Genomic DNA, 14,673 nt, shown 5'->3' on the forward strand with positions numbered 1-14,673 from the left:
AATGAGCAAGAGAAAATTAGAGTATATGGACTCAATGAATTAGAAAATGAAAAACAGCCTAAGTGCAAATCAGTGGAAAGAAAGGTTAGTATACTGCAGTAATCAAGAAAACTGACAAACTTGTACTCAGATTAATCCAGGAAAAAGAAGATTCAAATTACCAAATTATGGAATAATAGAGGGGAAATGCAATCTACTTTATATAGAAAAGGAGAGATTATAAGAGGACTCTTATAATCTTATGATCAATTTCAAGTAAACTAGTTTTAAAATCAAGATTAATTTTTAAAAAATCCCTAGAAACACACTGCTGAAATTGACTAAAGAAAGTCAGAATAGGGCCATAATGAATTATTGTTAGTACTCAAATTTTTCCATAAAAACCAGATGACTCCACATACAAATCCCACCAAATATTAAAGAATAACACCAGTACTTAAAATTTGTTTAGAAAATAGAGGAGCAGAAACTACTTACAAACTCATGAAGGTGGTAGTAGTCTAGTCCCCCTATTACAAAATCAGACAAATATAAGAAAACTAAAACCAGTTTTCTTTAAGAGTGTGTCTTCAAAATTTCTCAACTAAATACTAGGATATTAACTCCATTAACATATATGGAAATTATATATTATGGCCAAGAAAAAATTATCCTAGGAATAAAACATCTGTTCAATATTCAAAATAAATCAATGCAAAACACCTTGTTAGCAAAATAATGGGTAAAACCACAAAATTACTTCAATAAAAGGAGAAAAGCATTTTAGAAAATGCAACACTTCCATGACAATAAAACACACAAAATGGTAGGGGTAAAATGAAAAGTCTTCCATCTGATTACAAAAGCAGCTATAAAACCACTCAGCTAACATCATATTAATGGTGAAAAAATACAAAATAAGGACTTTGATTTCACTGCTTTTATTTAACATTGTACTAGAAGTTATAGCCATGGCAACTAGGAAAGTAAACAGAATAAAATTATTCAGATTGAGAGTTGAAAAGATAGAAACACACTTGCATGTGATACTTTTTTGTATATACAAAATGCTAGGGAATTTACAAAAGACTATCAAATTTTAAAAGTTCAGCAAGTTAGCCAGGAAGTGGTGGCACACGCCTTTAATTCCAGCACTCGAGAGGTAGAGCCAGGTGGACTTCTAGAGTTCGAGGCCAGCCTGGGGTTACAGAGTGAGTTCCAGGAAAGGCACCAAAGCTAGACAGAGAAACCCTATCTTGGAAAATGAAAAAAAAAGTTCAGCAAGCTTGTAGTCAAATATGAAATTAAAAAATCCAGAATATGAAAGGAACATAACCCTTTGAAATTGGCTTAATGTAGGAGATTTTATAGCAAACACAGGAAGACATTCATTACTGAAAGAAGTTTTAAAAGATTTAAGTAATTAGAAAGTCTTTGTGGGATACTTCATATATCATCTTTTAAAAATACTTCGTATATCATCTTTTATTTCATCACAAATGATGTAACTGATCACAAAAGTCTTTCTCTGTAGCAGTGCACCTTATCCAACTGAGAAATAGTTTTTAGGTGTTTATTCCTTATTGTCTTAGGGTTTCCATTGCTGTGATGAAACATCACAACCCAAAGCAACTTGGGCTTTATTTGGCTTACACTTACACAGCACTGTTGATCATTGAAGGAAGTCAGGACAGGAACTAAAACAGGGCAGGAACCTGGAGGCAGGAGCTGATGCAGAGGCCATAGAGGGGTGCTGCTTATTGGCTTGCTCCCCATGGCTAGCTCAGCCTGCTTTCCTATAGCACTCAGGACTACCAGCCCAGAGATAGCATCACCCCACCATGGGCTGGACCCTCTACCATTAATCAGTCATTAAGTACATACCTAACAGGCTGTGTACAGCTAGATCTTATGGAGGCATTTTCTTAATTGAGGTCCCTCCTCTCAGATGACTCTAGCTTGTGTCAAAATGATATAAAAGCACACTTATCATATTAAATCTCCTTTTGTTCAGATACATATTTTCCTGATAAATTTGGAGAAATAATCCAGAGCATAACACGATAAGGAACCTTTCTTGATTCTTTATTGTAACTTGAAACATTCATTGGCTCTAACATTATTTAAAAATACCTACACATAGATATTTTATATACAAAGACCAGGAATAATTAATCATATCTTACCAACAAAACCACTGATTTCTAAGTTTGTAACCATTCCTCTTGGCTGGTGATTACTTCTGAAGACAGATAAAGAATTTTAAAGGATATAACAATAATTGAAAACTTGGGTACAGATCATACGACACCCCTGATACGTCCATACACAAACCAGGGCTGAAGTTCAGATCTACTGTAAATTCTACTTGGGCATATAAGACAGCAGACTGTGGAACAACAACACAATAGTTCAAACTCTACCTTGCTGTTCCACACAGCATGTGACACTGGGGAAATTATTTGTGCCAAATCAAATTTTCTTCATCTATAAATCATGACCAATGCAAGGACCAACTTCACAGAGTTGATGGGAGAGGAAATGAATTAAGATGTAAAATGTTGATAATTCCTCCCATTTGGCGATATATGTTAGTACTACAGAGATTTTGTTTTTGGATTACAAAAAGAACTGGAAATAGGTGATCTCAAAACTCTTTGCCAACATGTGGAAAGAGGAAAACAAAATATAGTCAAATTTTGTTCTGAACTCTTTAAGTCTAACTAGAACCTGCTTACTATGCTAGGAACTTTTCTATTTGTTCTGCTCAGGAGATTTGTTTTCCATTTTTTTTAAAGATACATCCTTTTTATTCTCTTCAGTATTTATTTTATATTTTTTACTTTATTTTATGTCAGTGCTTATGCAGATAGAAATGTAAGTGTTTGAGTGCATTTATTTATTTAACTGACACATGATTAATACTATAATTCATGTTTTCCAATTCCAGAATATGATAGTATGGACATACTTTAGCAGCAACTTATTTAACATGAATCAAATTAATCCAATAGCTAAATGAAATCAGGTGCGAAAGCCTAAGAAGTCCGATATACGACCTGTAACCAACGGCCTATTAAAATGTTTCCCCATGATGCTCCAGTTTTCTTATCTTCCGGGGTAATCAAAGCAGCTACACTCACACTGAAAACTGTTTCAGACACATTCTCTAGTTTTCACCTAAAACTAACGGACAATCCCTGGCACACCCTTCACTTTCCTCTGTTAATAAGATTATGGGGAGAAGGGAGTCTCACTGTTTCATGCTCAAAATGTTTTAAGTCTGTACTTGCTTCCTCTTGGGGGATTATGATATCCACAATTTAAAGGGTGTACACAAAGCTCACTATAAAATAAACTTCACATGTGATAGATTATATCATATTAAATCAGGAACCAAAATAAAGCCTCCTCAAGAATTCCTTACATATAGGTAGCTAAGTAAGTAGATGTAAAGCCTTGAAAGAATTGTATGAACTTCACTTGTTTGAGTTGTCCTGCTCTGATCATGATTATATATTAACTCCTGCCATCACTCAGTTATCTTAATTGTTGAAATCCTTTAATCTCCTCTCCAGGCCATTCTGTGACTCAATCATGGTTTACCTCATTTCTATCTAGATTTATTTTATTCCACACACTAAGCATCAAACTTCTTTATTCCAAGGTTCTGCTATTTGCACACCAGTGTAGAGAAATAGAAACCATCCTTAGGGAAAAAAATCTCTTTCTTAGAATGATGTGGCAATTACTTAAAATTTTTGCATCTCTAGAAAGTGCTTATTTATGAGAACCAAACTTGTGTAAGTGTCATTAAGTGGATTCAAAATTAAGACTTTACTTTACTTGGTTAGATTATGCAAAATACAACAGTATGGTCAAATACCACCAATTGACCTTAGGGAAAACTGAGTTAACTTCCCGTTTCGTGCTAAAAATTCTTCTGACACATACCCCAAAGTAAAATATCTTTATTAGTTAATGCAACCTAAAATAAGAACAAACTTGTAAACATGAAAAATACAAGCATTTCTACGTGTTCATTCGGAAATTTTCAAAAGGTTCCCAAATTGAAAATACTGTCAATTTCTCAATATGGACGCTGGGTGGCGCTGCAGGCTAAGGTTATGAATAACCGGTTAAAAAGCTTCCTGGTCCTTTGTGTCCCAAGACAGAATAAAAAAACACGGACAGGAAGCATCACAAGAAATACCCGTCTCTGAATGGGCTTGGACTGCGGTATACTAAATGAACAAAGGTTAAGAGCAACTGAGTAAGGAATTCTCCAACGGAGAAATCAGAATTCAGCATTCAAGTCATTCAGAGTCAGCTCCAAGTCTGATGCAAGCACTCGTGTTTCCACCATGGAGAAGCTGGAAAGGAATCATCCAAACAGGCAAGTGATTCCTTTCCTTTTTATGCTGCTTTGGGATCGGGTTCTAACGGTGCCTACTCGGTACTCTATCCTTGAAGAAACAGATAGTGGGTCCTTTGTAGCCCATCTGGCCAAGGATCTGGGCCTGAGTTCTGGGGACCTGACTGCCCGGTCTGCACGGGTGGTGTCTGACTATGACAAACAGCAGTTGATTCTGGATCCTGAGACTGGGGATCTGCTTCTGAGGGAGAAACTAGATCGGGAAGAGCTGTGCGTCTCTGTGGATCCCTGTGTGTTGCATTTCCAGGTGTTCCTTGAAAAGCCAGTGCAATATTTTCAAGGAGAATTGTTGATCCAGGACATAAATGACCACTCACCAGAATTCCCAGATAAAGAAATGCTCTTGAAAATACCAGAAAACAGCCAGCCAGGCACACGATTTTCATTGAAATTAGCCCAGGATTTGGATGTGGGCAGCAATGGGCTTCAACAATACACAGTCAGCCCCAACTCACATTTTCATGTCCTCACTCGGAATCATACTGAAGGCAAGAAATACCCAGAACTGGTGCAGGACAGAGCCCTGGACAGAGAGGAACAGGCAGAGCTGAGCTTGATCCTCACGGCTCTGGATGGTGGCTCTCCACCTAGGTCAGGAACAGCCATGGTTAGAATCCTGATCCTGGACATCAATGACAATGCCCCTGAATTTGTGAACACCCCCTATGAGGTGCAGGTCCTGGAGAGCAGTCCCCCAGGCTCCCCAGTCCTGACTGTCCTAGCACAGGATGCAGATGCTGGCACCTTTGGGAGAGTTTCCTATGGCTTGTTCCAAGCATCAGATGAAATTCAACAAACCTTCTCAATAAATGAAGTCACAGGAGAAATAAGATTGAGAAAGAAACTGGATTTTGAAAAAATTAAATCTTACTGTGTAGAAATTGAGGCCACAGACGGAGGAGGCCTTTCTGGGAAGGGCAAGGTGGTGATAGAGGTGGTGGATGTGAACGACAATGCCCCAGAGCTGACCATATCTTCTCTGACTAGCTCAGTCCCAGAAAATGCTCCTGAAACTATGGTTGCTATCTTCCGAATACGAGATAGAGACTCTGGAGAGAACGGGAAAATCATTTGTTCCATTCCAGATACTCTACCATTCATTTTAAAACCTTCTAACAAGAACTTTTACACCCTGGTGACAGAGAGTCCACTGGACAGAGAGAGCAGAGCTGAGTACAACATCACCATCACAGTCACTGACATGGGCACACCCAGGCTCACAAAACAGCACACCATAACAGTGCAGGTGTCCGATGTCAACGACAACGCCCCTGCCTTCGCACAAACCTCCTACACCCTGTTTGTTCAGGAGAACAACAGCCCCGCCCTGCACATAGGCACCATCAGTGCCACAGACTCAGACTCAGGCTCCAATGCCCACATCACCTACTCTCTGCTGCCCACCCACGACCCACAGCTGGCCCTCTCTTCATTGGTCTCCATCAACGCAGACAATGGGCAGCTGTTCGTGCTCAGGGCGCTGGACTATGAGGTCCTGAAGACCTTCGAGTTCCACGTGGGCGCCACAGACCAAGGCTCTCCTGCGCTCAGCAGCCAGGCACTAGTGCGAGTGCTGGTGCTGGACGCCAACGACAATGCGCCCTTCGTGCTCTACCCGCTGCAGAACGCCTCTGCGCCCTGCACAGAGCTGCTGCCCAGGGCGGCAGAGCCAGGCTACCTGGTCACCAAGGTGGTGGCAGTGGACCGCGACTCTGGACAGAATGCCTGGCTGTCCTTCCAGCTGCTCAAGGCCACTGAGCCCGGGCTGTTCAACATGTGGGCTCACAATGGCGAGGTGCGCACCTCCAGGCTGCTGAGTGAGCGCGATGCTCCCAAGCACAGGCTGCTGCTGTTGGTCAAGGACAATGGAGATCCTCCAAGGTCTGCCAGTGTCACTCTGCATGTGCTGCTGGTGGATGGCTTCTCTCAGCCCTACCTGCCTCTGCCAGAGGTGTCGCGCGACCCCGCCCAGGACGAGGATGTGCTCACACTGTACCTGGTCATTGCCTTGGCTTCTGTGTCTTCCATCTTCCTGTTGTCTGTGCTGCTGTTCGTGGGGGTGAGGATGTGCAGGAGGGCCAGGGCGGCCTCTCTGGGTGGCTGCTCTGTGCCTGAGGGACACTTTCCTGGTCACCTGGTGGATGTCAGCGGCACTGGGACCCTGTCCCAGAGCTACCAGTATGAGGTGTGTCTGACTGGAGACTCTGGGACTGGTGAGTTCAAATTCCTCAAACCCATGATCCCCAACCTGTTGCTTCAGGATGCTGGGAGAGAAGTTAAGGAAAGTCCCCACTGCAGAGATAGCTTTTTATTCAGCTAAGTGTTGTAAATTCCTAGACATTATCCCATTCTTTTCTTTTAAGAAATGATCTCGTTTCTAAGAAGTTCTTCACTAGTCTCACCTACTTATATACTTAATTATGCTGTTTTTATTGGTGTGAAGGTACTAGGCTTTTAGTTGCACTAAGCATATTTCATATTTTTCTCCGCATAAGAATATCTCTTTGTTACTAATACTCCCATAACCCCAAATAGCCCAAATAATATAACATTTTCTTTGAATGATACTCTTAGTGATCTTCCACGACATTTAGTGCCCTCAAGAAAACTTGCGTTTGTGTATAAATTTGGGATTCTTGCCCCTTCTATGTGATTTTATCTTTTCAAAGGTAGATTGTTTAAAATTACTTTCGTCGCCTGAATCTTTCTGCATGAATGGAAAGCCGAATTATGTCATGTTCACTTCCAGGCTGAGTGCCCTGAATAGTCAAGTCATAAAATTTGAACTGCATGTGAATGTACACAAGGATTGTGACACTTTTTGTTTGTGAGCATCGTGCATGCTAGTAGGCCTGTTTATTTGGTTGCAAGTGTTCTGGAAATGCTAAAAGTTTAAGTTTTGAATTCTTACTTGATAAAAATTAAAGAGAAAATATATGTTTTCTCATTCCACTTATTAAATAAAACTGTTACATCACTGCTTTGCTGTAATCTCTTTTAATAATTAATCTCATAATCAGTATTTTGTCCTTTCTTAAAAGAAAATGCAGGGTTGTTGAGGGCATCACATTTATCTTTTTCTTTCCTCATACAAAGAAGTCCAAGCATGGCATAATATGTGTCTTCTCCAGAAGCTTCTCCCACCTTGCAAATTATTTTTTTTGAAGTATTCTGTTTGATTCTGTTTATTAGTAGATTTCAAAATGTTCACTTTGTGTTACTTGGAGGCTTTAGGCAGAGTTTATCAACCAGCAAAAAATATTTTTGGCATTAAACCATTTTGTTTTGTTTTTTTTTTTTAGTGTACTCTTGAGTTACTTTGAGTTAAACTGATAATTATGAGTATTATTTTGTTTGTTAACAAATTGGAACAGTAGCATACATACTGATTTGTAATTGCAGCATTCTGTTGTGTTCAATAAGGCTGGTGACCTGATTTCTTGGTTTCTATCTCATTACATTTATGTAGATAAGTAAGACTGTATCAAAACTTTTGGCAGAAAATGAGCAACTGAAAAGTATTCTTCATATCCCACAATCTATTTCTAAATCGTAACTATCAGCCTATGTGAAGTGAAGTAGTTGTATTTTTACCCACGTTTGTCTCCTCACCAAAGCTACACAACAATGGAAAAGGCAAATTCCTGGCAGTTTAAGTTCTTCTTGAAGAGTAGATTTTAGTCGACATTCAATTTTTAAAAGAGAGATAAATAAACCTGGAAGTCCATGAGCCACACACAGGAGACCTGGAAATGGGGAGGAGACCTGTTGGGAAGAAGGGCTTAGTCAGGAGAGGGAGAGGGTAAGAGAGGTGATTGGGGGTGTAGGAAAGGGCTAGACAATGTCTGAAGGTAAGAGAGGTGATTTGGGGTGTAGGAAAGGGCTAGACAATGTCTGAAGAGATAATGACTGACAATTTCTATCAGTGGTGAGCCTTTGAATGTTGCGGGAACCCAGAGAAACCTCATCAGGGTTTGTAAGAAGCAAAGCCCACTTGCAAATATCATAGGAAATTTGCTCAGGGCAGGAAAAATACTAATGCAACAACACGAATATGATGTGTTTCTTTTATCTATCATCTATCTATCTATCTATCTATCTATCTATCTATCTACCTACCTATCATCTATCTATCTATCTATCTACCTATCATCTATCTATCTATCTATTTATCTATCCTCTATTTATTTTTTATTTTACTTGTTTTAGTCTTTCAAGACAGGGTTTTTCTTGTAGCCTTGGCTGTCCTAGAGCTCACTCTGTAGACCAGGCTGTCCTTGAACTCAGAGATCCCCTTGCCTCTGCCTCTATAGTTCTGGGGTTAAAGGTGTGTTGCTACTACCTAGCATGATGTATTTCTTTCTTTCTTTTTTTTTTTTTTTAGCTGAGGATCGAACCCAGGGTCTTGTGCTTGCTAGGCAAGTGCTCTACCACTGAGCTAAATCCCCAACCCATGGTGTATTTCTTTTAAAGGCACATCAGTAAAGCTAAGAACTGTGTCTTAACCATCAATCCTGAAATCAATACAATGGCTTTAAATCCCGAAAGAAAAAGTATTCCAAGCTATAACTCTTTATCTCAAATAGCCTTAAAGGGTGAGACTTTGGGGCAAAAATTGAGAAATACTTTTAGTGAATTAATTAGGCAGAAGAAAAAAAATCCCAAGGATTGCAGACTTGTGTCAAGAAGTAAAAAGTAACAGGAATGAATGGCTACAAGTGGATATTGACCAGGTATTGACTGTATAAAGTGAGAATAGTAGTGTCTTAGCATTCGTGCAAAGGCAGAGGAATAGATGTAAAGAAAAAAAGAAAGCATGAAACCTTTGAAAATGAAAGGGAGCCAGGCTGGTAGCATATTCTTTCATTCTCAGCACTATGGAGGTAGAGGCAGGTGGATCACTGAGTTTGAGGCCAGCCTGGTTTACAAAGAGAATACCAGGCCAGCTAGGGCTATGTAGTGAGACTGTCTCAAAAAAAACTGGCCCTACTACTTTTTCATCTGGTCATTAATTCATGGGCACATTTTGTATGAAAATTTGGCTTTGGGGAGAGACTTTTAAGATTTTCTCTTTCTTTGAAATATATTTCTTTTCACACAGCTGCATTTTATTGTTTCAGCAGGCCTTCCTTAAGGATATTTTATATGGAAATCAAATCTAATTTTAGAAAAAACAAACAGTTTTCTATTTGAATGTTGTGTTTCCTTCCTCCTCATTATTTCTTCCTGGAAATTGCATTTTTTGAGGTTCTCATTCTATTCTCCATACCCCTTGACTTTACATTTTTATTTCTCCCTGATATGCCAGCAGATTGTCTCTATGTCACCTCAGTTTACCCCGAGTCTTTTACCCAACAAAGATGTACAGAGATCTAAAAGTTATGCTTATAAATTGTTTCAATGATAATTTATTTCTAGCTTCATTAGTTTTCACAATGAAAGACCTCATGTAATTTTTATATTCGCCTTGGGATTAAGTTCCCATCTCTCAATTCTCCGTTGGTTCCTTTAGATATAAAGCACAGAGATTACCACGCCTTCATGATGGAGAAGTCATATATACACACACTCCTGCATAATCTACATGTGCAAACATATCAGATAAATTACACCCTCATCTATTCCATCTGCTTTCCGGTTATCATAGGTTTAGTGTGAGGAATTACTATTGCTAGCCTTGGCTGCTCTCTCCTCTAGTTTGCTCCTTAGTCTCAGTGCAACGAGAGCAGATTCCTGAGGAAGTCACTTCTTTCCTATGACTTTTTCATATTCACACATCTCTGCTGTGACCACCTTTCTTCTCCTCCCTGCCATCTTTGCTCTCACTCTTGTTCTTTCTCACTTTCTCATCCCTCTATTTCTATCTCACTTGTACTAACGATGTAGAGTCAAGAAGCACACTGCATAAGAACTGTGTGTATGTTGAATGTGTGCAGGGTATTTCATAAAAAATAATATATATATATATGTATATATATGGTGTGTGTGTGTGTGTGTGTGTGTGTGTGTGTGTGTAGTAAATATCACTAAAGGCAAATTATTAAAATTTTTCTGCTGGAAATCAACAATGACATAAGGATATCCACCCTGGCTACTACCAAGATTTTCCTGCCAGTCCCAGTCAAAGGAATAAGGCAAAGAAGAAGTAAAAGGCACAGCAGAAGAAATAAAGTTATATTTTTAAATGATGAAATTATATACTTGAAATCATGAAAACTCTGCAATCAGAAGTGATAAAGTAAGCCAGGAATGCCAGCAGATGCAAGACCAGCTCTGTTTATATGAAGAAAAAATTGAAATAGCATTTAAAATGGCTTCCAAATATATAAAGATCAAGAAAGAAATCTCCTAGGGAATTGTAAAGCAGGAAGATCAAACATTATTGAGAAAAGTAATGATCTAAATAAATTGAGGAATGCATAATAGTCTAATGGAAAGACTCAGTGGTTGAAATGTTTATCTTTCAAACAATAGAAATCACAAAATCTTCTGAAAATTTCAGCAATCTTCATTGTGAATTTGATGGGCTGAATATATATTTTGTATATAAATACAAAGAGAAAAATAAAGCAATCTTGACTCCAAATAATGATTATTCTACAAAAATGATGTGATCTGTGGAAGAAATAATTGATGATGATGCACACTTTATTAAAATTAGATTTTCTGCTCTGTGAAAGATTCTACAAAAAAGGGTCATAGACCAGGAGAAAATGCTGCCAACTGATGTGTTTGATAAAAGAGAGCTGTCCAAAATACAAAGACTTTGAAGTCTCAACATTAAGAAAACAAGCCTACATAAAATAATGTGCCGAAGATCCAACACTTACCAAACAAAACTCAGAGAAGGTGTGATGGCTATTCTTGGTTATCAACTTGACTACATCTGGAGTTAGCTAAAACCCCAAAATGGTGCCCACTCGTGAGAGATTTTTTGCTTACTTTGAAGTGGAAAGATCTACTTCTAAATAGATCTTTGAGATGGAAAGACACACTTTTAATCCAGGTCTTTTGGTATGGGAAGACTCATCTCTCATATGGGTTGCACCTTCTCCTGGAAGCCTTTTTAACTATGGTTCAAATGACCCCCTCACAGGGGTCCCCTAAGACCATTGGAAAACACAGATACTTATGTTATGATTCATAGCAGTAGCAAAATTATAGTTATGAAGTAACAATGAAAATAATTTTATGGTTGGGTCACCACAACAAGGGGAACTGTGTTAAAAGGTCACAGCGTTAGGAAGGTTGAGAACTATTGCTTTATAAGTACAAGGAAGAAAGCAGCTCTTCTCTCTTTTTCTGCTTGCTCTAGCCTTGCTAGCAAGTCCATTCCTTCAATGGCATTAGAGCCTACCTCTTTGGGATTCCAGTGTATACTGAAGACCAGCTGAGACATCCAGCCTCATGGACTGACTGAACAATTACTGGATTCTTGGACCTTCCATTCATAGGCAGCCATTGTTGGATGAGCTAGGCCGTAACCCATAATTCATTCTAATGAATCCCCTTTACACACACACACACACACACACACACACACACACACACACACACACGCATGCACGCACACACTATACATACATACATGCATACACACATGTATATATATCATACACACACACACACACATACTTTCTATAAATTCTGTTACTCTAGAGAACCCTGAGTAATATAGATGGCAAATAATCACATGGAAAGAGGCTCCACATTGACAAGTTTGAATAATGAAACAGCACTACCCAACCATAAGGCAGAATGACCGAACTCCAGGACACTGACACCATCACTGCTAAAGAGGACATGAAGCACCAAGAACTCTCATTGATGGATTATGGAAATGAAAATGATATGACCGTTTTAGAAAATAGTTTGGCAGCAAAACCAAGCACACTCTTACTATGTGAGTCAGCAATCATGCTTCTTAGTATTTATTTAAATTAGCTGAAACTTATGTTCACACAAAAACTGAAACAGGAGTGTTTATTGCAACCTTTTACATCACTTGTCAAACCCTTGCAGTGGCTAAATCCTTCAGTAAGTGAAACTGAGAAAGCCTGATGCAATCACAAAGTGGAATGTTATTCAACATCAAGTGAAATGAGCTATCAATACATGAAGAGGCAGTGAGAAAACTTGAACACATGTCATCAAAGAAGCAAGTTGAAAATCTCTAATTGTATAACACTTTGAAAAGTCCAAAGTATACAGACAGTACAAAAGATCAATGATTTCCAGAGATTCAGAAAAGGGAGGTGGAGATAAATAAATAGATTTTGAAGACTTGGGGTCAGGAGAACTACCTTGTGCTACTCAAAAATGGATAAATGTCATGATAAATTAACCCAAATATATGTAGTGTGCAGTATGTAGAGGAACCCCAGTTAAAGTGATGGGCTCAGGAAAAAATACGTTAACATCAAAGCTCAATCAGTTCTAAGAAATGTACCACTCTAAATTGAATGATAGTGAGGAAGTTTGTAATAATGTGATAATGAGGAAGGTTGATTTAAAATGCATTAAAACTCAATTTATTTCAGAAGGAAACTTACCATTAAGATAATAAGACCTATTACGGAGTTATGAGAAGTAAGAGCATAGTATTGTTTGATATTCAAAGACAAATGGAATCTTTGAGCTGATTCATGGTCACCTGACTTATGACAATTGTGACAACTCAGAAACAATGGGGGATGGATCATCTTTTCAGTTCAGAATGCAAAGCCACCTGGGAAACTATGGACCCAAATGTTATACACTTGTAAGATTTTAAGTTGATTATAGCTTTAGATATGAAAAATAAAAAACAATCACTCAAAATACACGAGAATTCTTATGACGTTGGAGATGGAAAGATTTAACACTAGAAAAGTGCTACCCAGACATGGAAAATATTGACAGATCAGGTTAAGTTAAAATTAGCAATTTTTGTTTATAAAAGACACCATAATGGGGTTAAAATAGAAGGCCAGAGTGCCTTATTTACAATATGCATATGCAAAACTAAGATTATACTAAGAATATAGATTCTTCTGCAGACCAACTAGCCATCAGACAAATGCCTCAGATAGAAAAGACCTTATCTTGAGAATGAATGGCCAATAAATATTTAAAAGTTTGCATCATTTCATTAATCACCAGGGAAATGCTAATTAAATGTACACTATGACATCCATACTCACTAGAGTGGTTAAAACTGGGAAGACAGCATCAAATGTTGACAAGATTATGGAGCAACTGGAATTCACATGCATTGCTGGAATTACTCTTTCACATTGCTGGAAATGGAGCCAAATCCACTGAATGCACTAGGCAAGCATTCTATGATTGAGCTACATCTCTATCCCCAACTTCTAAAGAAATATCTTTGAGACAGTGACTCACTATATATCCCACACTGGCCTTGAGTTTGTGATACCCCAAGTGTGTCTTCCCAGAGATGGGGCTATAGGGGTGAGCCACCAGGGGCAGCTCAGTACAACTACTTTTGAAAACTACTTCACAGTGTTTGCCAAGGCTAGATGTATTTTCACACTTGGATGCACAACAAACAGCTCTGACACATGATGTATGCTTATTTTATACACAGGACATGTGAAGAAATGTTCACAGGAGTAACACTGAAAACTCAAACCTGGGCTGGGTGGTGGTGGTGGGGCACGCCTTTAATCCCAGCACTTGGGAGGCAGAGGCAGGCTGATCTCTGTGAGTTCAAGGACAGCCTGGTCTACAAAGTAAGCTAGGACATCTAGAGCTATTATACAGAGAAATTCTGTCTCAAAAAACCAAACCAAGCCAAGCCAAGCCAAATAAAAGCTCAACCTTGAAATCCCCAATGTTCCTCATCTGGTGTGTATGCATGTGAACTAGAATACAAGACTATGGAGGAAAGACATGATTCAATGAAAACAACACAACATAGAGGAGCACACCAGAGAAAATGTTAGCGAAGAACAGTCCTACAGCAGAGAAATATTCCACTGGTTAAACTTTATGAAAGTTCTAAGAAAGGCAAAAAGTCAGTGTAGTGCTTAGGAAAAGAGTAGCAACCAGTGAACGGCAGGGGAAAAGTTTTCTCGTTAGGTGTGTGCTGATTATTCATCTAGATACTGGGTATTAGACTGTATTATCTTGGTGATCCTCTGTTGTGCTGTACACTTAAGACTGTTTTTTTTTTACATGTTTGTTATGTTTCAATGAAAAGTAATTTGGGACTATTCCAATATTTTCTAGTTATCCATTGCATTGAAGTTATGTAT

The 14,673-nt window shown here is 38.6% G+C and overlaps 1 protein-coding gene across 1 annotated transcript; it reads left to right on the forward strand.

Moving 5' to 3' along the window:
• Positions 1 to 3,863: 3,863 nt before the first annotated feature.
• LOC114686177 (protocadherin beta-4-like) lies at positions 3,864 to 7,393 on the forward strand. The gene has a single exon (XM_028860824.2). The coding sequence runs from the start codon at positions 4,344 to 4,346 to the stop codon at positions 6,732 to 6,734; it is 2,391 nt and encodes a 796-aa protein (XP_028716657.1). The 5' UTR covers positions 3,864 to 4,343; the 3' UTR covers positions 6,735 to 7,393.
• Positions 7,394 to 14,673: the final 7,280 nt, after the last annotated feature.

The sequence above is a fragment of the Peromyscus leucopus genome, chromosome 19 (genome assembly GCF_004664715.2).
Source record: "Peromyscus leucopus breed LL Stock chromosome 19, UCI_PerLeu_2.1, whole genome shotgun sequence".
Classification (NCBI taxonomy): Eukaryota; Metazoa; Chordata; class Mammalia; order Rodentia; family Cricetidae; genus Peromyscus; species Peromyscus leucopus.